At 42.5% G+C, this 22948-nt stretch overlaps 2 protein-coding genes across 5 annotated transcripts; both read right to left on the bottom strand.

Moving 5' to 3' along the window:
* Nucleotides 1-452: 452 nt before the first annotated feature.
* arhgdia (Rho GDP dissociation inhibitor (GDI) alpha) lies at nucleotides 453-17114 on the bottom strand. Of its 3 annotated transcripts, XM_061750487.1 has the most exons (7): nucleotides 16999-17067; nucleotides 16325-16400; nucleotides 7930-8125; nucleotides 5815-5898; nucleotides 961-1037; nucleotides 818-881; nucleotides 453-737 (listed from the first exon to the last, which is right to left on the bottom strand). In XM_061750487.1, the coding sequence occupies exons 3-7, from the start codon at nucleotides 8117-8119 to the stop codon at nucleotides 535-537; spliced, it is 618 nt and encodes a 205-aa protein (XP_061606471.1). In that variant the 5' UTR covers nucleotides 8120-8125; nucleotides 16325-16400; nucleotides 16999-17067; the 3' UTR covers nucleotides 453-534. The 3 variants fall into 3 exon arrangements, with proteins under 3 accessions (XP_061606471.1, XP_061606472.1, XP_061606473.1); XM_061750488.1 differs by lacking the exon at nucleotides 16325-16400 and having other exon boundaries at nucleotides 16999-17114; XM_061750489.1 differs by lacking the exon at nucleotides 16325-16400 and having other exon boundaries at nucleotides 17007-17082.
* A 2679-nt stretch (nucleotides 17115-19793) lies between these two features.
* On the bottom strand, nucleotides 19794-22562 carry alyref (Aly/REF export factor). Of its 2 annotated transcripts, none has more exons than XM_061750485.1 (6): nucleotides 22203-22562; nucleotides 20772-20924; nucleotides 20556-20703; nucleotides 20406-20469; nucleotides 20147-20336; nucleotides 19794-20063 (listed from the first exon to the last, which is right to left on the bottom strand). In XM_061750485.1, the coding sequence occupies exons 1-6, from the start codon at nucleotides 22446-22448 to the stop codon at nucleotides 20049-20051; spliced, it is 816 nt and encodes a 271-aa protein (XP_061606469.1). In that variant the 5' UTR covers nucleotides 22449-22562; the 3' UTR covers nucleotides 19794-20048. The 2 variants fall into 2 exon arrangements, with proteins under 2 accessions (XP_061606469.1, XP_061606470.1); XM_061750486.1 differs by having other exon boundaries at nucleotides 21319-22345.
* Nucleotides 22563-22948: the final 386 nt, after the last annotated feature.

Raw genomic sequence — 22948 nt, forward strand, 5'->3', positions numbered from 1 at the left:
CTAATGGGCTGCAAGGGAAGAAAAAGAAAAGCAGCAAGAGAAGGACAAGACATATCCTCTCTGCACACTAATGATCAGAAATGATGTGACCTGAATTCAAAATAATTTACCAAGACAACAAATCTGCTCAAAGGCTTTAGAAGGTCTGTGTCCAAGAACTGTGTCCACCAATGATGTAATGTGACCCATGCAGTGGCCTCACACACTCAATACATAGATACAGCAATGCTCTGTAGTTGCCCAAGGCAGACATGGTGATAAAAAAAAAAAAAAAAAAACTAAAAGAGGGCTAAAGATGAGAAATAAGAAAAGCATACAAATAAACGGGAATATTGATGCCTAAACAAAACATCACAGTATACCGTGCATGTATCCATCTCGATTTCCAGGATTGAATACTTAAAAGAAAACCGAATTAAAGTGGAAGTGCGAGGTACTCCAATGGACGAAGAAGACATCAGAAAAACAAAATGGAATGACAGCAATAGAGGAAAGAAAGCAGAGGAAGATGATAGCGCAGGTGATGAAAGGGAGTCAGTCTGTCCAGTCCTTCTTGATGGTGAGGCTCCACTCCCAGGACAGATGGTCGTGTTTGTCGTCGTCGGTGAACTTGGACTTTATATTGTACGTGCCGCGGGCCATCATGCCTTTGGGCGCCTCCTCGACGGTGGTGAGGAACTCGTACTCCTCGTTTGGTTTGGGCCCGTAGCTGCCCACCATGTAGTTTGACTTATCAACTGACCACAGAGAGCGGTCAAAAGATTAGATTAGATTCAAACTCAATACATGGAGACTGCATTACCTTAGGTGGGCTTACCCTTAATTCCTTTCCTGAATGACTGCTGAATGTACTTCAAACCCGAAACAATCTCCTTGTTAACCTGCAAAAGACATTACAAAGTCAGTGCACAGAACATATACTGTAAAGGACGGACATATTCCAGCGCCGTGCTCTCTCACCTTGAAGTTGATCTTTATTTTGTACTCCACGCCCTCTTTCAACACAAACGGATTGTTGTTGAAGTTTGCCAGATTTCCTGGCAGAGAAAGAATCCAGGAAAATGTTTCATCCAACAAAGACATTAAACCAGGGCTCCCCATTTTAAAGTTAAACACATTCAGCATGATAAAAACATGCATTACAATTCATAAACACAGTAAAGCCCCCATATATTTGCAGTTTGGCATTCGCCGAATTTTGGGGAACCTCTGGGGGTGCTGATGGAACTTTTTCATCCTTAAAACACTAGTGGGGACACCAGCGGGGTGGGCTGAATCACCCCTAAAATTGGCCTAGCGACGCCACTGGTACGATGGTTTAAAAAAAATAAATAATTTAGTTGTTCTATTACTGTCATCGGTAATATAGATTCTAAACTGTTCCAGATTTGGTACATAGTATAGTTGTATGCTGTTACATTGTGTTTTTGTATGTTACTGATATTTTCTGTAATTGTGAAGTGTTAAAAAGTGGACTCGTCAGGAAAGTCTCCACTGAAGACCCATGTACCAATTGCACAGCCCGCCACTGCATTCATTCATTAACGTAATGCTGCCACCTCATCGGGCTCCTCTCAATGCGGAGGAGCAGCGGCTCTACTCTGAGCTCCTCTCGGATGACCGAGCTTCTCACCCTCTCTCTAAGGGAGAGCCCGGACACCGTGCGGAGGAGATTCATTTCGGCCGCTTGTATCCCACAGCTCGTGACCATAGGTGAGGGTAGGAACATAGATCGACCGGTAAATTGAGAGCTTCGCCTTTCGGCTTAGCTCCTTTACCACAACGGATCGATACAAAGTCCGCATCACTGCACCGATCCGCCTGTCGATCTCCTGTTCCATTCTTCCCTCACTCGTGAACAAGACCCCAAGATACTTGAACTCCTCAACTTGGGGCAGGATCTCATCCCCGACCCGGAGAGGTCACGCCACCCTTTTCTGACTGAGGACCATGGTCTCAGAGTTAGAGGTGCTGATTCTCATCCCAGCCGCTTCACACTTGGCTGCGAACTGCTCTAGTGAGAGTTGAAGATCACGACTTGATGAAGCCAACAGAACCACATCATCAAAAAGCTGAGATGCAATTCTGAGGCCACCAAACTGGGCCTTGGCTGCGCCTAGAAATTCTGTCCATAAAAGTTATGAACAACCCTCCAACCGGAAACGCGTCCGACTTACTGCCGGATATGCGGACCAAACTCTGACTCCGGTCGTACAGGGACCGAAAAACCCACATCAGGTAGTTCGGTACCTCATACTCCCGAAGCACCCCCCACGAGGGACACGGTCGAATGCCTTCTCCAAGTCCACAAAAAATGTAGACTGGTTGGACGAACTCCCATGCACCCTCGAGGACCCTGCCGAGGGTGAAGAGCTGGTCCACTGTTCCACGGCCAGGACGAAAACCACACTGCTCCTCCTGAATCTGAGATTTGACTTCCCGACGGAGCCTCCTGTCCAGCACCCCTGAATAGACCTTACCAGGGAGGCTAAGGAGTGTGATCCCCCTGTAGTTGGAACACACCCTCCGGTCCCCCTTCTTAAAAAGGGGTACAGCCACCCCAGTCTGCCAAACCAGAGGCACTGTCCCTGATGTCCACGCGATGTTGCAGAGGCGTGTCAATCAGGACAGCCCCACAACATCCAGAGCCTTTAGGAACTCTGGGCGAATCTCATCCACCCCCCGGGTCCTTGCCACCGAGGAGCTTTTTAACCACCTCAGTGACCTCAACCCCAGAGATAGGAGAGCCCGCCTAGAGACCCCAGACTCTGCTTCCTCATGGGAAGGCGTGTCGGTGGAATTGAGGTCTTCGAAGTATTATCCCCACCGACTCACAACGTCCCGAGTCGAAGTCCGCAGTGCCCCATCCCCACTATACACAGTGTTAATGGTGCACTGCTTCCCCCTCCTGAGACGCCGGATGGTGGACCAGAATTTCCTCGAAGCCGCCCGGAAGTCGTTCTCCATGCCCTCACCAAACACTCAGGATGTGGGTGAAGTTCTGACAGAGGTGGGAGTTGAAACTCATTCTGACACGGAATTCTGCCAGACGTTCCCAGCAGACCCTCACAATACATTTGGCCCTACCAGGTCGGACCGGCATCTTCCACCACCATCGGAGCAAACTCACCACCAGGTGGTGATCAGTTGACAGCTCCGGCCCTCTCTTCACCCGAGTGTCCAAGACATGGGACCGCAAGTCCGATGACACGACCACAAAGTCGATCATCGAACGGCGAGCTAGGGTGTCCTGGTGCCAAGTGCACGTGTGGACACCTTTATGCTTGAACCTGGTGTCCGTTATGGACAATCCTTGGTGAGGGGGGGGGGGGGGCGTTCCTCCCAATCACACCCTTCCAGGTCTCATTGTCATTGCCCACGTGAGCATTGAAGTCCCCAGCGCTCTCCAGCACCCCCTCTAAGCACTCCAAAAAGGGTGGGTACTCTGAACTGCTGTTTGGGGCATAGGCACAAACAACAGTCAGGACCCGTCCCCCCAACGTACAGGCGCCGAGCCGGGGAGCAATAAGTATACCCAAACCTGCTCGGTGCCTCTCACCGTGGGCAATTCCAGAGTGGAAAAGAGTCCAACCCCTCGCAAGAGGACTGGTACCAGAGCCCAAGGAGTGTGTGGAGGCGAGCCCGACTATATCTAGTCAGAACTTCTCAACTTCACACACCAGCTCGGGCTCCTTCCCTGCCAGAGAGGTGACATTGCACGTCCCTAGAGCCAGTTTCTGCAGCCGGGGATCAGCTCGCCAAAGTCCACGCCATCAGCCACCGCCCAGCTCACACTGCACCTGACCCCTATGGCCCCTCCCACAGGTGGTGAGCCCATGGGAAGGGGGACCCACGTTACCCTTTCGGGCTGTGCCCGGCCGGGCCCCATGGGCGCAGGCCCGGCCACCAGGCGCTCGCCTTGGAGCCCCACCTCCAGGCCTGGCTCCAGAGGGGGGCCCCGCTGACCTGTGTCCGGGCAAGGGAAACCTAGATCCATATATTTTGTTCTTCATAGGGGGTTTTGGAGCCATGCTTTGTCTGGTCCCTCACCTGGGACCGGTTTGCCATGGGTGACCCTACCAGGGGCGTGAAGCCCCAGACAACTTAGCTCCTAGGATCATTGGGACACACAAACTCCTCCACCACGATAAGGTGATGGCTCAAGTAGAGGATCATCATTATTATTAATAATACAATAATTATCAATAATACAATAATTATCAGGAGCAGCCTGAGAAAGTTGTAGTTAAGATGCTGACCACCAGATGGCATTCTGTATCATGCTGTGAGATGTAAATGGTAAAATTGGAGTTGGTCAATGAAGCACTAAGGTTCGAGGGAAAAATTGGAGATAAAACAAATAACCAAAAATAAAATCACTTAAGCACATAATTATTCATACAATAGACAAATGTTGGTTTACAGTGATATACAGTGGGTACGGAAAGTTTTCAGACCCCCTTAAAATTGTCACTTTTTTTATATTGCAGCCATTTGCTAAAATCTTTTAAGTTAATTTTTTCCCCACATTAATGTACACATAGGACCCCATATTGACAGAAAAAAACGTAATTGTTGAAATTTTTGCAGATTTATTAAAAAAGAAAAACTGAAGTATCACAAAACCATAAGTATTCAGACCCTTTGCTTCATATTTAGTAGAAGCACCCTTTTGAGCTAATACAGCCATGAGTCTTTTTGGGAATGATGCAACAAGTTTTTCACACCTGGATTTGGGAATCATCTGCCATTCCTCCTTGTAGATCCTCTCCAGTTCTGTCAGGTTGGATGGTGAACGTTGGTGGGCAGCCATTTTCAGGTTTTTCCAGAGATGCTCAATTGGGTTTAAGTCAGGGCTCTGGCTGGGCCATTCAAAAACAGTCACGTAGTTGTTCTGAAGCCACTCCTTCGGTATTTTAGCTCTGTGCTGAGGGTCATTGTCTTTTTTGAAGGCAAGTTTTTTTTCCTGTCAATATGGGGTGCTGTGTGTACATTAAGGAAAAACAAATGGCCGCAATATAAAAAAAGTGAAAAATTTAAGGGGGTCTGAAAACTTTCCGTACCCACTGTATATATATTTTTTAAGGGTCATCTTTTAAGCAGAGTTAATGAATATACCAATAACTTGCCCTTCAAATCAATCAGCAAAGGGCTGACTATCGGCTATCTCTAAAATATTATCTTGAGCGATTATCCTGTGGTGTGTGAAGAAGGGTGAGTGCTACGCTGGTGAGGCAGTACGTGCCCGTTTGCACCTGCCTTTCAGATGAGGAATTTGAAGACGCAAAATCAGCCATCACAATTTATGTCAGGGTTTGGTAAATCACATTGTATGTTCCAAGTTAATCTTTTCGCATATGCTCCCCCCAGAACACCCTAAATAAACTGCACAGTAATATTGCCCGTTTTTGCAAAAGCAAACCTTTAGGAAATCAGGCCATAACTGTTTCATATTTAGCTTAGCACAGTGGTTGTTTCAGGTGTTCAGTAAAATGTAAGCACAGTGCATGTACTTTATATACACTGTTGAAAACAAATGACAAATCCAACAGTTTACTGAATTGTATTAATTCACCTATATGGAGAGGATTGAAATTTATAAAGATGTACAATTTGGTGCTGGTCCAAACTCGGACTGATGAGCCTCAGTCCACATTTGTGTACAAAGATGGGTTAGCTGGTCAGGTTAATGAGATAAAATGCATCTAAAGAAACAAAACCTGTTGGTCGTCTTTTGCTATGGACAAAATGATAAGATTACATCATTTGCTTCCCAAAACACACTGGTCCACATGACACATTGGATCTACTCACCCGTCAGATCAAGAACCAAAGGGGTTGGCGCAGCATCACACATCAAAGTCATTCGCGTCACTTGGATGTTTGGTACATTGGGATCTAAGACAGACGACACAAATCACATATTTTTCTTCGGTCAAATGCATTGCAGATATAAATTAGTCCAATTCGCAGCAGAACAAGAAATCATGCTTATACACCGCCTACATTCGATTGTTTTATATTTCTGGCCTAGAAGTGTTTTACACCACAATATTTACTGTAATTATGACTTTAGTACTGCGTTAGTGTTCGACTAAGACATGTTCAGAAATTCACACTCTCAAAATCACGGCTGAAATAAGTATATAACACATCACCATTTTTCTCAAATATGTTTCCAAAGGTGCTATTGATATGAAAATTTCATTAGATATTGGGAACAATCCAAGTAATCCATACATCCAAAGAAAGCAGAACAAATAACCTCAGAAATTGTGTGAAATGACACAGGGAAAAAGTATTGAACACACCAACCTGTGTTTATTTAATACTTTGTACAAAAACCTTTGTTTGCAATGACAGCTTCAAGATGCTTCCTGTATGGAGAAACTAGTCGCATGCTTTGCTCTGGTGTGATTTTGGCCCATTCCTCCACACAAGCGGTCTTAGAATCTTGAAGGTTCCGTGAGCTTCTTTTATGGACTTTGAGTTTCAGTTCTTGACATAGATTTCCAATTGGATTCAAGTCAGGTGATTGGCTGGGCCATTCTAGCAGCTTTTTTTTCTTCTTTGAAACCAATTGAGAGTTTCCTTGGCTGTATGTTTTTTATCATTATCCTGCTGAAATGTCCACCCTTGTTTCATTATCATCATCTTCGTACTGTAGATGGCAGCAGATTGTCAAGAATGTCTCGGTACATTTGGCCATTCAATCTTCCTGCAATAATGTGAAGGTTACTACTACCATTCGCTGATAAGCAGCCCCACACCATCATGTTCTCACCTCCAAACTTCACTGTTAGTATGGTGTTTTTTAGGGTGATGTCCAGTGCCATTTCTCCTCCAAACGTGGTGTGCATTATGGCATCTAAACAGTTCAATTTTGCGCTCATCCGACTAGACTATATTCTCCCAGTACTTAACTGGCTTGTCCAAATGTTGTTCAGCAAACTTTAAACGAGCTTTGACATGCTTCCCCCCCCCCCCCCCACGAATGGGGTCCTGCGTGGTGGGCGTGCATACAGGCCATTGCAGCGGAGCACATTACTCACCGTTTTTCTTGTGACAACAGTACCTGCTAATTCGAGGTCTTTTTGAAGCTCTCCACAGGTGGTCCTTCACTCTTAGACAACTCTTCTGATTATTATCTGCGCTCATCTGTCAGAAATCTTGCGAGGAGCACCTGATCGAGGCAAATTTATGGTGGTATGATTGGCTTTCCACTTACGTCTTATGGCCCTAACTGTGCTAACTGGAACCTTCAGAAGCTTAGATATGCCCCTGTAACCAATGCTACCGTTATGTTTTGCAACAATTAATTTGCAATAGTCTTGACACAGCTCTCTTCTCTTACCCATCATGATATGTGTCTTGACTCACACCTTGGCAATGTGACCTTTTTGTAGGCCATCAATTAGGACTGAACCAACTGATATTAATTTTAACTGACAAGGTGCTGGATTGCCATTTCATTATTGATAGATTTTAGGTGTTGTCTTGGCTTTCCATGCCTTTTTGCACCTCCATTTCTTCATGTGTTCAATACTTTTCCCCGTGTCATTTCACAATTTTACACAACTTAATTTCTGAGTTTATTTGTTCTACTTTGTATGTATGGATTACTTGGGTTGTTCCCAACATCTTGAGATTTTCAGGTCAATAGCACCTTTGGAAGTATCTTTAGTGAGAAAATGGTGACGCGTTAAATACTTATTTCAGCCGCTGTAGTAACGATTCATAGCTACTGGAAATTGGATCAGCACAATAGCAATGTTAGGGAAAAAAAATCAAACTTTACATATGAAAAATGAGCAGGGGAAACTTTTCATTCCAATCGTTTTCACAAACAAAAGTTGAAATTGCCAAGTTTCTGACAGGTAAATCGTGTGTGTGTGTGTGTGTGCGTGTGCGTGTGTGGAGATCTCTAACCTGCACTCACAGAGGTGCTGCCCAGTAATGCCTCCTTGTACTTGCGCAGGCTTTCGTCCTCTTTGTCGAGCTCCTGGATCTCCTGTAAGCTCTTCGGTGCCGGAGGTTTGTAGTTGACCATGGTGTCAGGCTCCTCATTGGCCGCAGCGAGCGCGGCCAGCTGTTTGGGTGTGGGTTCCGACTCAGCCATGGCGTGCTGATCGCAGCAAGCAAGTGGCAGGAGAAGGCAGGAGGTTAGGCGGGACGACAAAAAAAGAATGAAGTGATAAACACTGACCACAAGAGGAAGTATAATACTTGCATTTTTGCCGTTTAAGATTTGTAAGATGGTGCGTTACAAAGCCTGGTTATTAGTTAGCTGTAGCAGTGGTTCTCAAAATGGGGTCGCTGAACCGGTCTGCGAGCTTTAGCTTGCGGTCCATGAAAAAAAATGTGTTAGCAAGTTATGGTCTAGCATTTAAAAAACATGCACAGAGCGAGATGTGGAAAAATTTTGCTGACACAGCCAACAGCTGGGGTAAGCTGAAAGAAACTACAAACCAAGTCTGCAAAGCCGGATAATATACAGTCTAGCAATGCCATCACCAAAGAGGTGACAGAGTGATAGGTTAGCAAATGTGACACATTTGAACCGCATACCTTCAAATTGAAGTCTAACGAGTGTGAATTAGTTTGTGACAAACAAACCTATACCCCACTGGTTGCATTTGATGAGGCAATTGATCAAAAGTGTTGTTTGTAGCTGACTATTTATTTATTTGTTTTTTTACATTTAATTAGACAAATGCTTTAAAATAACTATGTAAACGTATTGTTTACTATGGAAGAAAAATGGACTCGGGTGCAAAAAAAAGACTTATAATAAATCAATTATTTTCCCCTTACTGTCACTTTGGGGCAGTTAAACGCTGATATAATTGTGACATCACAATCTGACATCCTTGCATGAATGAACACTTCATTTAGAACAAATGATATATATTAAAGAAATATTCCCATTTTTAGTTTAAACAGTAAAACGTGTCTTTTCTACAACAAAAGGTGTAATATGATGAGAATAAAGAAATATTACTTCCCTTTTAGATGACTTTAGCTTGGAAAAATACATTATCATCATGAGATTACAACTTTGTATCCTTATAAACACAGCTTTGTTTCTTAAAAAAATAAATACTTTACTCGTTCAATGTTCAACTTTTTTCCTCCCAAAAACTGTGAACTTAGTTTAATTTAATTTTAATTTATCGTAACATTACAACTTGTTAAGAAATGCACAACTTTTTAATTCCTATGACATGTAGCAGCACTTTTATGTTTAATTGGCATTACACTTATGAGGGGATCCTTGGGAAAATGATTCTCCCCTGTAAGGGCTCCCTGGAACCAAAATGCTTGAGAATCCCTGATCTGGAAGATAATCTAAAACTAAACAGCTATCGAACCACTGCTGACACTGGTTGCACACAAATCACAGCAACACTGATGTTCCTTAATACGATCTGCAGTTTGAAAGGGAGAAGGGAGTGCAGCCGTCAAGTGCGACAGTGTCTACAGCCGAGATCCTCGTGAATGTGAGCTGCTCCTTTCTTCTCTTACTCACTCACTCACTCACGCACGCACGCACACACACTTGGGAGTCATCATTGCCCAGCTGCACGGTCACACCAGTCACTGCTCATTAGAAGCAAGCACACAGAGACTGTGAGCAGAGATCACCCTAGCAGAACAAAGGGGTGCTTGGATGAAGATGCCACAAATGGGGATGGGCGATACAACAACTTGTCTTGATTAATGACTCAATTACCTATTTTTAATTAAGCCAGCCAGACAGGAAGGTAAGCCTAAGGATTTACAGTACACGTACAGTATTTACTCCAGCTCGCTTACTCTGTTCCAATCAGTTCATAGGTTGGAAAGCTTTGTCTGTTTCGGTTCCTTTTCTCACGGTAAAAATAAAAAAAGTAAAAGTGAACCAGCATTACTATGAAAACACTGCCCATAAAAATCGGTGTGGACATAAAAGAGCCATCCAGTGACGACATGAGGTGTACATATGACGTGCAGAGAAACCATTAGAGCTCGTCAACACCTGTCGCAACCAGGATGCTGCTGGTTGCCTGCTTCTCGTGACACAAATCGGTCTGGTTCTGTAACCAGAGGAGCAGTTTATCCATTCGAATTTTGCTATTCCTCAGCAACAGAGGGAAAGTGACATCCATAAATGGGTTATAGCTAAAACAGCAGCATCCATTGTCTCATTGGCACTTTTTAGACGCCATTTTTTTTCAGCACAGGACTAAAACAGACTCTGCCCTCTAATACCTCATCATTTGCAATGTTTGTATGAGGAAAGAACTCACTCACTCACATATCTCACAGAATTCAGTCATGAGGCCAGGCTCCGACAGAGGCTTAAAGTGCCAAGATGTGTTCTTAATGGTCAACAGAAGACCACGACCCCCAAACAGCTTTTCATTATGTTTGTTAGCTTTGTTGTATTAGTTGCAAATCACTAAACTTCATTAAAATGTCATTGAATGTTGTTGAAAAATCTCTTTAGGAGAGTTAACAAATCACAAAAATGCAAAGTCAAACAAAAACCACTGCACAATCTCAGCCAAAATAACACCTGAGGCTTTTTACATTGAGGTGACAGCCATAAATCACAGCCCAGCGAACAGAAGGGCTGAAAGACTGTTGCTCAATGTCGCCCATGCAGTCGTGTATTAGCCAAGTAGGACGTGCATTTCCTCACAGGGCCTCTGTGCTTCCATAAAAAAACAGTAATTGCTTCTCTGCCAATAGCCTGCAATGGCTGTTTGACTGTTTGTTGTTGAAGTAGAGTGAGACAAAGAAACAGGAACATAAGGACGGAAAACACAGTTCCACCGTATTATTCTGCAAGGAGCAACCATCAGGTGGTTTGTCTCACTTCCTCTTGCGTGTGCCTACGGTAATTACAGTTATGTGCTACATACCAGACTATAGCTACATCCAACAGGTTATTATGGCAATTTTAAATTACTTGAATGACATTGAATCTAGAATTAAATATCTAATCGAAACTGAAAGATTTGATGCAATTTTTGGCCCGGGTTAATTGAGATTTCAAGTTGTACATGTGTAACAAAAAATATGATCCAAATCAAACTGTACAGATGGATGGTCAACTATGAAGCTATATCCTAAAGTGAACTTTATGAAAGATGACTACTACAAATCTTTTCAGCCTCCCTCCTTCCTGGAGCCACTTTGGTGACTATTTGTCATATGACTCCAATTTCAAACAGCTTCTCGTGAAATTGTTTAAGCAGGGCCCAGAATAATATTTAAACAGATTTCATGGAGCCCTTTTGCCCCTTTCAGCAAAACAGACAAAAGATTGCTTGTGGCTGGCTTGCTTTTAAGTGCCAAGTCGACTTCTTATCTCGGCACTAGGAAGAAAAGATTAAAAACCGAGATAATTACCTTTTGTAAGTCATGCATGTTGTTAAACAAATAAAACCGCACATAACACATTTTCCCCTTCAAGAAAACTTTTTTAAATCTAATCAAAACAACAGTGTGTGTGTGTATGTTACATAAAATTAACCTTGTGGCCTAAATATGAATCAGCAAATTAAAGCCAGTCCAGGAGTAAAATAGATTAGCTGTAACAATATCATCACGGCAGTCATTAAAATACACATTCTCCCAGGTTGACTCTGCACAGACAACACAAGTACGTCTAACAGGCTGCAGGCAGTGCTCATTGTTCAGCCCGCTGAGACTATTCAGAGGCCATGAGATCATCCCAGCAAACACTGGATCATGTTGTTGACCCTCACCAAACAGCCACCTGGCAGCAGTGAGCACCCTCCAGAGAGATGATAGCCTGCTGTCTTGAGTGGGAAAAAAGGTTGAATTTGCAACGCCACTGTAGCGATTGAGATGACAGTAAATGGGATTATGGCCAACGAAGCATTGAACGACATGATTGGGAAGTACCTGGCTAAAGAGGATTCTCTTGACAGGAATCAGTGATCAGTGTCAGAGATAACTCATTTCTCGTGTGTGTATGTTGACGATCACACTTTACACATGTTGTTACAAAATAAAATGATTAAATTTAAAAACTCTAAAAGAGCAAAAATAAATGCAAGTATTTGGCAAGACATAAATTCATTATTCTTTGAGAATTGAGTTCCAGCCACTGTGTACTCCAATTGCAATGAGTCCTTTTGACATTTACATACGTGTAAGAGAATATCAAACAAGTGAAAACTACGTTAGGTTTCAGATCACTGTACTCAAAGCTATATTAATTTTAGTGGTGGCAATTAGGTCGTTTTCCCCCTGCAAATTCTTTCTAGAAGACTGCATGCTTGGTTTTAAGAGATAGCAGAAAAATCCAATCCCCCAGATGTAGGAAGTGGCAAAGGGAAGCAAAACACACAGCCTTCTGACCAATGAGTGATGCTCATTGTCCACACGACACGCAGTGTCAGTGTGTAAAACTCATTCATGGAGGTAAGAGTTATCTTGACGAACTGGTCCTCTTCAGCAATGCTGAAGGGCTCAAACTAGGCATTGCTGGAAAGTATTTTTGGAAGAGACTTTCAAGTATGGGTAAGTGCTCCTTCAGACACAGAACCAGTGGAGTGAAATCCAAATCATTCACAAATCAATTTCGAATAAAAAAGCCAAATGTTAAGCTTATCTCTGCCTTGAAGCTGGATATTGAAGTCATTCAGCTTTTCAAATATATCGCTGAGATTTGAGCGCAAACAGTTCAACCAGTGTCTTTCAGTCAGAAAGACACTAACTTCTTGTAGCCCAAATACTCACGACAACACTTTAGTCATGAGTTGAGCTCCCATCTCTTCATATGGTGCAAATAAAAGTCAATTCAGGCCAACTAAACTTTATATAATGTTCAATATTTGCATCATTTATTGTTTACTTCTGTGTTTTGCCCGTCATAGTTTATTTAAATACAAGATAAGCTATCCACACAAACAGTGGATATAAAAAGTTTAGACAGCCCAGCTTGTGCCAGGTTCTTTGTGATGTCAAAAAATGAGAGCAAGATCAATTTCAAAAACTTTTTCCCTATTACTTCAAGACAACCTGTAAAATTCAATTGGAAAAAAATTAAATACAAATCTTTTGGAGAGAAGTAAAATAGTGTGGTTGCACAAGTGTGCACACCTCCGCCCTAAGGTTCCAGTTCCAGATGACAAAAAACAGCCACAAAGCATGATGTTTCACTGAAGTTATGGTGTGCTTTTGGTGATGAGCAGTGTTGTATTTGTGCGGTTTCATTAGACCATGACACATTTTCCGACGTGTGTTCTTTATGTTTTTCTTTGTAAGATAAGGTCTTGCCACCTTCACCCATATCCCAGACATATGAAGAAGACAAGATTGTTGTCACGTGTACTAAACAGTCAGTACTTGCCAGAAATTCATGCAGCTCCTTCAATGTTGCTGTCAGCCTCTTTGCAGCCTCCTTGACCAGTGTGCACTCTTGTGCACACATTATCTCGGTTGTTTGTTTTTAACTTCCACTCTCTAAAAGATGTATTTTTGTTTAATTTAATTGAGTTGTTATAGTAATTTCACAACAAAGGGTAAACCATTTTGAAATGATTTATTTGAACAGGGGTGTATTGACTTTTTATATCCAGTGTACTATAGCATCTTTGACAGCTCTACTAGCTTCTACTGATGTGCTTTTAACTGACCAAGAGATGTTTGATTTGAGAGTTAAGACAACTTCAGAACATCTCTAATAACAAATGGATACTAGGGGTTCACACAGATGTTTGTATTTATAGGCATCCCTTGACCATTTTTTGGATGCAACATATCTGCTTGGCCCGAAGTGATAGTTATAGGGTTTCTGAGGTGACATTTAGCATCACTTGTGAAGCTGCCCTTTCAGACATCTGTAGCTGTTTTGATCCTTTACTAAACCAATGGTTCAACTGCTTTTTTTCCCTTCTTTTTAATCTACAGTAGCGCTACAGCTAATATCATTGCATTAATTCTGTATTTCGTCAAAGACCTAATAGTGGTGCTTTTTCGCTAAATTACAATGTAGAGCATAGATAACGTAGGAGACAAAAGGGCATAAAGTCCAAAGCCTGTGTAAGTACTGTTACAACTGATGATTTGGGGCTGTAAAATACAAGCATGCAAACACCATTGCAACATCATGTCACAACGTGATTAAAATTTTTCCTTCTTTCAAGTTACACACACATCCTTTAACTAGCGAGCACTTGATGATTCATATCCTCTTGACTGCTAAACCACATCAGTCAAAGCACAATCTCTGTTCTTTAACTTGCCACCTGTACACGAGCCAACCTGAATTATTGTATGGATTCTTTACGGATCATGCGGACGAAGAAGGCAACATCAAGTTGTTATATCAGGACAAACATAGGTTGAGATAACCACTGGCACACAAGCAATGAGGAAGTGCTGCAATAAGAGCTCCTTTTGAACTGATGCAATGCAGCGGAAGTCCAGTGTGAGATGGGGGGGGGGGGGGGGGGGGGGGGGCAGAGCAGGGGTGGTAGTCCAATCAAAAGGGAAGAAGGAAATGGTTTATGTCGATGTACGAGCTTGTTTTAACTGATAACAAAATGTAACAGCTCAGCGATCAAATTGTTAATCTTATTGCATATTTTAGCCATCGTGAAAATGATCAGACACAGGAGTCTCAATCCCGTTGTCAACGCAAACGAACAGACGTGTGACTCGCAGACAAAAAGAAAAAAGATCACTCTATCGCAGGAAGGACCAGAACAAACAGAAGCTTTATAAATAACCATAGAGAAATCCCTGCAGGCAGTGGCAGGAAGTTGAGACAGAATGGGATAGCAAGGTGGCCAGCTGAAAGGTCACCAACTAATTCCCCAACCAAGTGACCAACCACCCACACCAAAAGCCCCGACAGCGTCCCTACTCACTAGGGGGCCCTGCCCAGGCTCTGGCTCACTCTTGAGTTTTTCACTTGGGACCGCCATCGTCACGTTCCACACTACAATGTCTTTGAGTGTGTGTGTGGCTTTAAAAAGGTGGGGCCGGGTGAGCGACGTGGGAGTCAGCGAATGACAGTGTAGTGGTGGCTGTTGTAAAGTTAAGAGCTGGCTCTTTACTGGCTAACCGTTAGCCAGTCTGCGCGTTGAGTGCCTGAGCGTTGGTTGCGGCCGTAGCAGCTCACGTATGAATGTGCATATTATGTGTTTATTTTCTTACGGTTTGTTTAATATAGTGTTTGAAAGTGTACTGGCGGCTGTGTCTATCCTTGACCACTCACTGAGGAACTACACGATTAGATTACCCTGTGTTGGCGATCGTTAACGTGCTGTTGTGGTACATTAGTTAGTTCTGCTTTGTAGTAGACACACTGCACTTTGTCGTCATCTTTTTAAGTCTGAAATGATCCCCAACTTCTTTCCTCATCATTCCAATTTATTTCTATAGAGTGTGGGGATAAATGAGCACACCCAAGCTTTGAGGTAGATTTTGCTTAATTTTTTTTTTTTGTGTGTAGTTCTATACTCTATACGTTTTAACCCTAGTATATCATTAGGGAAAATTATTGTGGCGCAAGGCCACCGTAATCCTTATTTAAAGAAATAAGTGGAAGAGAAACCCCAGGCCAACTAAACAGAATGTAACATTTAATATTCTACATTATTTATTTACTGTATTATTGTTTACATGTGTTTTTTCACTGCCTGGTGTTGGCGATTGTAGAGTTACTTACAAGCAATTTGGGTATTTGCACATGCAGGTTGTTTCTTTGCTCAGTCAATGTATTGTAAACATAGCCATGTTGGATATGTGTCACTTGAAATGGGTGGAGGGGGGGGAAGAAAAAAAAAGGGCTACTTAAATCCGAAATTGTCACTTGGACCTGCTGTGTAAAGCCAGCATATACGGGTTGGCTGACATTCGTGATGAGTCAGAGACAACAGTGTAGGTTACAAAAGTTTACTGAATAATTTCAATATTGTCAGATGATGAATCTCATTTGAAAAAGACATGGTCGCCAGATAAACAACAGACGTTTCCAAGGTCATGCAATTTGGAATTTGAGCAATACCTTGTCTTAAAAGTCACACAAAAGCATGTAGGTCAAAATTTCATCATGTGGAGACTTCAGCATATTGCTAACATTAGGGCGCTAACATTACCGCTTTCCACTGCTGTCATAAAACACGAAGTTAATATTTTCGAACCATTTTTGGACTGAAGACTTGAGAGGTTCAGACATAAATAAGGCACAAGCATAATGCATGAGGCTGTGTTTAAAATAAAATATATTGTGTGACATAATGGCAACGCTAATCGTTGAAGCGGGGTAGAAATAGAAGGGAGGATTTGGAATAATCACCTATCAGCCACAATCACTTGGAGCACGTTTGATCCAAGTCGGTGTGATGTTTACACACTTGACTCCAAGAGCAGAGCTTTAAAAAAACAAACAAAAAAAATTCTAATGTTGACGTTTGGTCTGAGCCACGCATGGAAATTCATACATTTAAACGAGGGGTGGGAGAAAAAAAAAAGAAAAAAAAGTTGAGATCCAGGAAGTTGCATGGAATCTTCCAGTAACGCCACATCAGACTACATAAAAAGTAGTCAGCTTTTTAAGCTTTAGTGGACCAACTATTCTTAACCACTTGTTACCTGTATATCGATATGAACAATCGACAGCAAATGACCGATATCGTACCATCTCAGGTCATATTTTAAACGCGGAAATCAAATGCAAAAAGCTTGATGCAAGCCACGCCAAAGAACCACGGATTCGAGAAGACTTGTCAAACAGTGGCGCAGAGAATGAGCACGAAGAACACAGTTGAAGTTTACAATGAGAAAACAAATATTCATTTAAAACGTCCCTGTGGGAGGAAGTTGATCTTTGCTCAACTAAATAGTCTTGTTAATTCGGGTCTTCTGGTTGAGCGGAAAAATACTTCCTCTTTCAGGGGCTACCAAAAACTGCTCGCTAGTCGTACAAAACGACTTAATAAAGAGTTTGTCGAGTGTTTTATTGAATCTTACCGTTTTACCTCGAAAAGAATGAACAGGCTCGTGCGCAGGCTGGCGAAATGGTCTCAAGTGAAGAGAACAAGTGACACGGGGGGGAGGGGGGGGAGAAGATTCCCGCGAACAGGACAAACGACATCCGGTAAACTACCATCAAAATAAAAGCGTAAAAAAATATATGCTACTCGCGGTTAAAAAAAAGAGAAGTTGCAATGCAAATGCGGTTCACGGTGTATTTTTTATTTGTGTCCATATTTGGAGGGAAAACAATGAATTTAAATCCATAATGTTTGCCAGAAGTGTCAAAAGGATTCAAACTTTGAAATGTAATAGAAGTAAAGATTCTTACGTAAAAATATTCTAGTAAAAGTACTCATTTAACTCAAGGTAGAAAGATAAACTGAAATGTACTTGCGTCAACTACGCACAACCCACATTGTTAACTTGGCACAACAACAACAAAAAAATTCACACGAAATAGTTTTCCCTTTTGTCATACTGAGAATGAAAAATAAATCAACTTTTTATTTGCTTAATTAGCTAATTGAGGCCGCACTGGTTCGCACATCCGCCTCACAGTTCAGAGTGTGTGGGTTCAAATCCGGCCTGCGGCCTTCCTGCGTGGTGCAGGGTGTGCCCTGCCTCTCGACCACAGTCAGCACACCCGCGAGCCTAGTGAGCATAAGTGGGACAGAGAATGGATGGATAATTAGCTAATGATAACAACTGAAAAACTTTTTTCCAGATTAGGCAAAGAATTATTGAATACCAGAAGCCAGTGGGTTTTTTTTAGGCCTTTGCTTCAAATCATTTTTGGATCTGACAATAACGAACACTTCTCTTAAATAGTGATCATCATTAATGCCATGGACATATAGACATAGACATATACACGAGTCGCCCAGCCCGTGGTACTTATTAATTTAGGTAATTAGTACTACTTCTCACATTTACATGGTCGCCAAGAATTATTGTATTTAACTATTTATGGTTATCAACGAAGTGGAACAAAACTCCGTTAGTCAAACTAATCCCCTAAACTACCGACCTGGCTGCAGACAGGAGAATAATGCGGCATCATTGCTTAAATGACTGCTGCAAGATGGCGGAAACCTTCACGTATATTCCGACCTTGGATGAGTAACGTAAGAGTATCTTTAACAGGAAGTGGTTTGCGCGACAGGGTGAGGAAGAATCCCACCCGCCATTTCATTAACAACTCAATAAACAAAACTGTTAGAACTGTAACTGTACCTAGTAAAATGAGAAATTGTCATGGAACAGAAAAAAAACCCACAAAAAGACCCACACAAACTGTGCAGTAATATATTTTACACAGTCATGAAACCCAGCAACAATGACCGCCAGTAACATAGGAAGAAATTAGCATGTTTGTGACAATTTGGGACAGTTTGTGACAAATCCACCGTTTTGACAAGAATAACATTTACAATGTCCTCCCGCAACACAGGCCTCAGAAATCCATGAAACAACATTGTCCTTCAGGGTACAATGCGTACGCTTTAGGTAGTTCGTAATATATTTGCGAGAGCAGGACACATTTGAGTTTGTTCGACTTAGTTCCTGAGGAGAACGGCAGCGTAGTGACATCTAGTGGCAGAGCTGTAGTAGACATTCACTACTACATATAGGTACATGGCAATAAATTTGAAAAACGTAGACGAGTGAATTTATTTCAGTACTCATACATTGTATAAAGGCATTAAAACACTTGGGAAAATATTTTCAGGTCAAATTCCTGCCTAATTTCCATATTAAAAACAATTTCCATTGTTTCTTGTTAACATAATCTAGTTCCTAGAGAATGGTAAATTTTCAGTTTTTGTTTGTTGTAAACTAGTCATCAAAATCCATCCATCCATTTTCTGAGCTGCTTCTCCTCACTAGGGTCGCGGGCGTGCTGGAGCCTATCCCAGCTGTCATCGGGCAGGAGGCGGGGTACACCCTGAACTGGTTGCCAGCCAATCGCAGGGCACATAGAAACAAACAACCATTCGCACTCACAGTCATGCCTACGGGCAATTTAGAGTCTCCAATTAATGCATGTTTTTGGGATGTGGGAGGAAACCGGAGTGCCCGGAGAAAACCCACGCAGGCACGGGGAGAACATGCAAACTCCACACAGGCGGGGCCAGGGATTGAACCCGGGTCCTCAGAACTGTGAGGCTGACGCTCTAACCAGTCGGACACCGTGCCGCCAGTCATCAAAATGATACATATAAAAAAAAAAAAATCATAAAATATCTTGTGTATGCAGTGCATCTCTAGGAGTTTCACTTTTTGAACTCCCTAAATCAAGCTTTTGACACTATTCTATTACAGATGTACCTGTATAGTGAGTACAGTATTTGTGTTTGACTACTAGTTTGCCTAAAAAAAAATAATAATAATTGGTACCGATTACTACGTACTAAGCACTACTGAAGCATGTCTTTCCATGTTGTAAAAATACTTTTTTAAGACCGTTGGGTACTGATAACTATATACTTGGCACCACTGCAGCATGATGTCTTTCCAAGTTGTATATTTTTATTAATCCTGTTGCAGAAATTCAGGATTTCTAATTATACAAAATCAGAAACTGAGGAATCATGTGAAAGTATACATTGTTTTTAAAGGGGCTTTCTGAGTAATTGGGAGCTCTAACTTCTTCCATGCCAAATCAGATTATAAAGCAAAAATGTGAATGTGGTGGGAATGACAGACATAAGATGTAAAAAAAAAAAACGAAAATGTTCAATTCATTGCAGATGTAGGAAACAATACAGACAATAGGAAAGAGTCTGTGGTTAATATACACTGCAGGTTTTATTAGAAGTTTCATTTACTACAAGTTTTGAGGAATGGACTTTCCAACTTTCAACCTACAGACAATTTTTTTTGTCAAAAAGGGGGGAAAAAAGTAAAAAACACTTTAGAGCAGTTAAGAGGCTGGAGCAACAATCAATCACATTAGGACAACCATGTGTAAAACAATTTGCACTACTGTAACAAGCATCCTTCTGTGTAGAACAGGAAAGAATGACCGAGAACAGCAACACTTCTTAGCTGGTGTCCATCTGAGAATACAGAACCAGAGTAACCATTAGACAGCTGTATTTTGTTATTCCTACCCATGAACTGTGGGAAAAGATGGACTCACTCTTGCATTGTAGGCATCTAACTGGGCATCAAGTTCTTCTGCTGAAAGCTGCTGTTTGCTACTCCCCCCTCGGCCACCTCGACCCCGTCCTCTGAAGCCGCCTGTGCCACGACCTCCAATACGGCCTCCTCTCTGCATGCCCCCAAAGCCGCCCCCGCGATTCCTGTTCATTCCACCGCCTCTGTTCATCCTAGAAAAAAAATAACATCGTAAATTGTGTCATCGTTAGGGACTGGGTTTTGTTGACAAGAACACCTACCCCTGCATTGGCCGCCTCTGTGTATCAATCTGTGATGTGACAAGCTGTATGTTCATGGGCCTCCCTGGAAGGACCCAAAAAAGACTTGTAAAATGGGAAGGAGTGTCTATGAACTGAGCAGATATTGCAAAACAAATTCTTAGTACTCACCATCCAGTGGGATGCCATTGTACTGTTTCATGGCCTTAAGTGCATCTGCCCTTCTTTCAAAGTGGACATCTGCTGTTCCTAGGCTTCTTCCTGAACGATCATAATGGACTGCAGCCTTTTTCAGTGTCCCAAACTCAGCAAAAAGTTCCTACAGAACAAAAGATACTTCAGCAACAAGCCCCTAATCTTTGACAACAAGACAAACTGGGATTATACCTGAATATCTGCATCAGAAACACCAAAGTCAAGATTGGAGACTAGGAGCTTCCCTCCGGTTTCTACACCAGCGCCACCACCAGCTGTTCCGTTGAATCCACTGAAGCCGTTGTCGAACATGTCGTGTTGCCATTTATCTGGAAGCTGTTTGGGCTGCAACAGATGAAAGAGAACGCACCTGCTGACTTCAGGAATCCGCTTGCCTCTGTCAATCACAGAGTCCACACGGCTGGGTGTTGGGGCAAGCAGAGGCTCCACTTCCAATATGGCCAGGGTGCTCAGCTCCCCCAAGAGAGTGCCCATTATCCCCCCTTGCCCACCCAGTAACTAAAAGCATGTCAATCCCCCTCAGAGGATGCACACAATAATAATAAAAAAAATAATCTATGTGGGATGTATTGTCATTTATTGCATGCATAATTTGGCATAGTGTGATGTTTGGCGCTTTCTTTTATTCACAATCCAAACTACCACACAATTTTTTTTTTGTTTTTTTTGTTGTTGGTTTTTTTTTTTTTTTTTTTTTTAAACGGTTCAACTGGCCCACCGAGGCTAACAGCAAATGCGGCCCATTGCCTCCTCTGCCACAGGCTCTCCAGAAATGATCATCTTTGTCCCCATCTGAAGCATCCTTGCCTCCCACGATGAAAAATGATTCCAAAAGTTCGTTAAAGCCAAGGAAATGGCTTTCATTGTTTGGGGGGTGGGGTGTCCATGAGGAATGTGGATGGATCAGAAAACTAGAGCAGCTACGGCGTCCATTTTGAGAACACGCCATTTTGACTTGGGCTTTGTCTGGTACGTTCAGAGACGCACACAAACACGGCCTGGTGGTGATTAGCTAGCTATCAGTACACTATGTAAAGGGGGGTTGAAGTCCTGGGATCCATCCACCACAACTGTTGAAAGGATTGGGCCTTTAAAATGGAGCTGGCCAGCCACTCCCGGACAAAGGACATCTTGGACGCTCAAACTGGTGCTCCTTTTGAGATGAAGAAAATAAATACTGGATGCTCCGTTGTTCTTCTCTCGCCACCAAAAAGACACTTGATGAAAAGCAATGATATTGTCGGTGGGCGAATTTTTTTAAAATCTGCGGTAGGAGATTCAAAATGGCGACGTCAGACCTTCCACGATCCAACTTTAGCTAATGTGCCAAGACGGCTAGCACATTTCCTTTTTAAAAAAGGGCTTCTTCTTGGGGGAGGAAAAAATTTTAACATAAGGTTGGTTGGTTCGGGAAAGGACAGACAAATTAAGAATACAATTTCCTTTAATGCTCAACTGCTCGTGTTAAGAGCTCTCCGTCGAGAGAAATTTGGCGGCTAGCATTCACTTTTATTCGTTGATTAGCAAGCTGGCTGGAGTATAGAAGGTTGTTACCCAGGCAGTTTGCCCAAGGTTTTTCCCTTTTTCTGCCCATTCTCATACCCTGTTGTATGGCGTCGGTCTGCCTCTAGCGCGGTTCGTGTATTGACGGTTCCTCATGGGGCCGGATCCTGCGCCTCGGCCTCCAAATCCTCCGCCGCTCATTCCTCCGGGGCGCCCAGCGCCTCCTCCTCGGCCGCCGCCAGGGCCTCCTCGGCCTCGGCCTCTTCCACCCCTGCCGCCACCTCTATGCTGCTGCCTGTTCTGTTTGATAATGTCGTCTAAAGACATATCCATTTTGTCGGTCATAATGCTTTCTCCAAAAACGTTAAGCTGTTGACAAAATACTGTTTTTTTTAAAAAGGTACTCCCTACACTTGCTTGTCTACCTTCCCGAAACTGAAGCCAACTGGTTGGCTTAGCTTAACGCAAAGGGCTTAAAAAAGCTTCGGCGACGTTACGTCAACACGCAACATACGTAACTACGTCACAGACGAATTATCAAGTTATTAATATTAATCAAACGGCCACTTCGCTTTAAATGTTTGTCGTTTTCTTCTCATATTAAACGTGGCTTCAAATATTTTTGTTGTAAACTGGCGCGATGTATAATTTACAACTACCAGTAACCTCATCTTTTTAAAACGTTTTCAGTTTTTACCTTCCTTTTTACACTGTAAAGTTTCACTCAAAACTTCCGTCCACATCGCTTCCTTTTTGTTATTAAACAATTTTAGCAGTGTTAATACAAATGTAATTAAAGTATTGAAATGAAATGAGAAATGAAAGGATTTGTCTGCTTTGTCTAT

Source organism: Phyllopteryx taeniolatus, chromosome 16 (assembly GCF_024500385.1).
Source record: "Phyllopteryx taeniolatus isolate TA_2022b chromosome 16, UOR_Ptae_1.2, whole genome shotgun sequence".
Lineage (NCBI taxonomy): Eukaryota > Metazoa > Chordata > Actinopteri > Syngnathiformes > Syngnathidae > Phyllopteryx > Phyllopteryx taeniolatus.

What these genes read in the sequence shown, in the direction of transcription:
- arhgdia (XM_061750488.1), bottom strand. Translation starts at nt 8,119, where the DNA reads ATGGCTGAGTCGGAACCCACACCCAAACAGCTGGCCGCGCTCGCTGCG. An exon ending in AAATAAAGATCAACTTCAAG is followed by an intron (nt 882 to 960) that starts GTGAGAGAGCAC and finishes TGTCTTTTGCAG; the next exon opens with GTTAACAAGGAGATTGTTTC. An exon ending in ATTCAGGAAAGGAATTAAGG is followed by an intron (nt 738 to 817) that starts GTAAGCCCACCT and finishes CTCTGTGGTCAG; the next exon opens with TTGATAAGTCAAACTACATG.
- alyref (XM_061750485.1), bottom strand. Translation starts at nt 22,448, where the DNA reads ATGACCGACAAAATGGATATGTCTTTAGACGACATTATCAAACAGAAC. An exon ending in TTTCTGATGCAGATATTCAG is followed by an intron (nt 20,704 to 20,771) that starts GTATAATCCCAG and finishes TTTGTTCTGTAG; the next exon opens with GAACTTTTTGCTGAGTTTGG. An exon ending in CAGAGGCGGCCAATGCAGGG is followed by an intron (nt 20,337 to 20,405) that starts GTAGGTGTTCTT and finishes TTTTTTTTCTAG; the next exon opens with GATGAACAGAGGCGGTGGAA.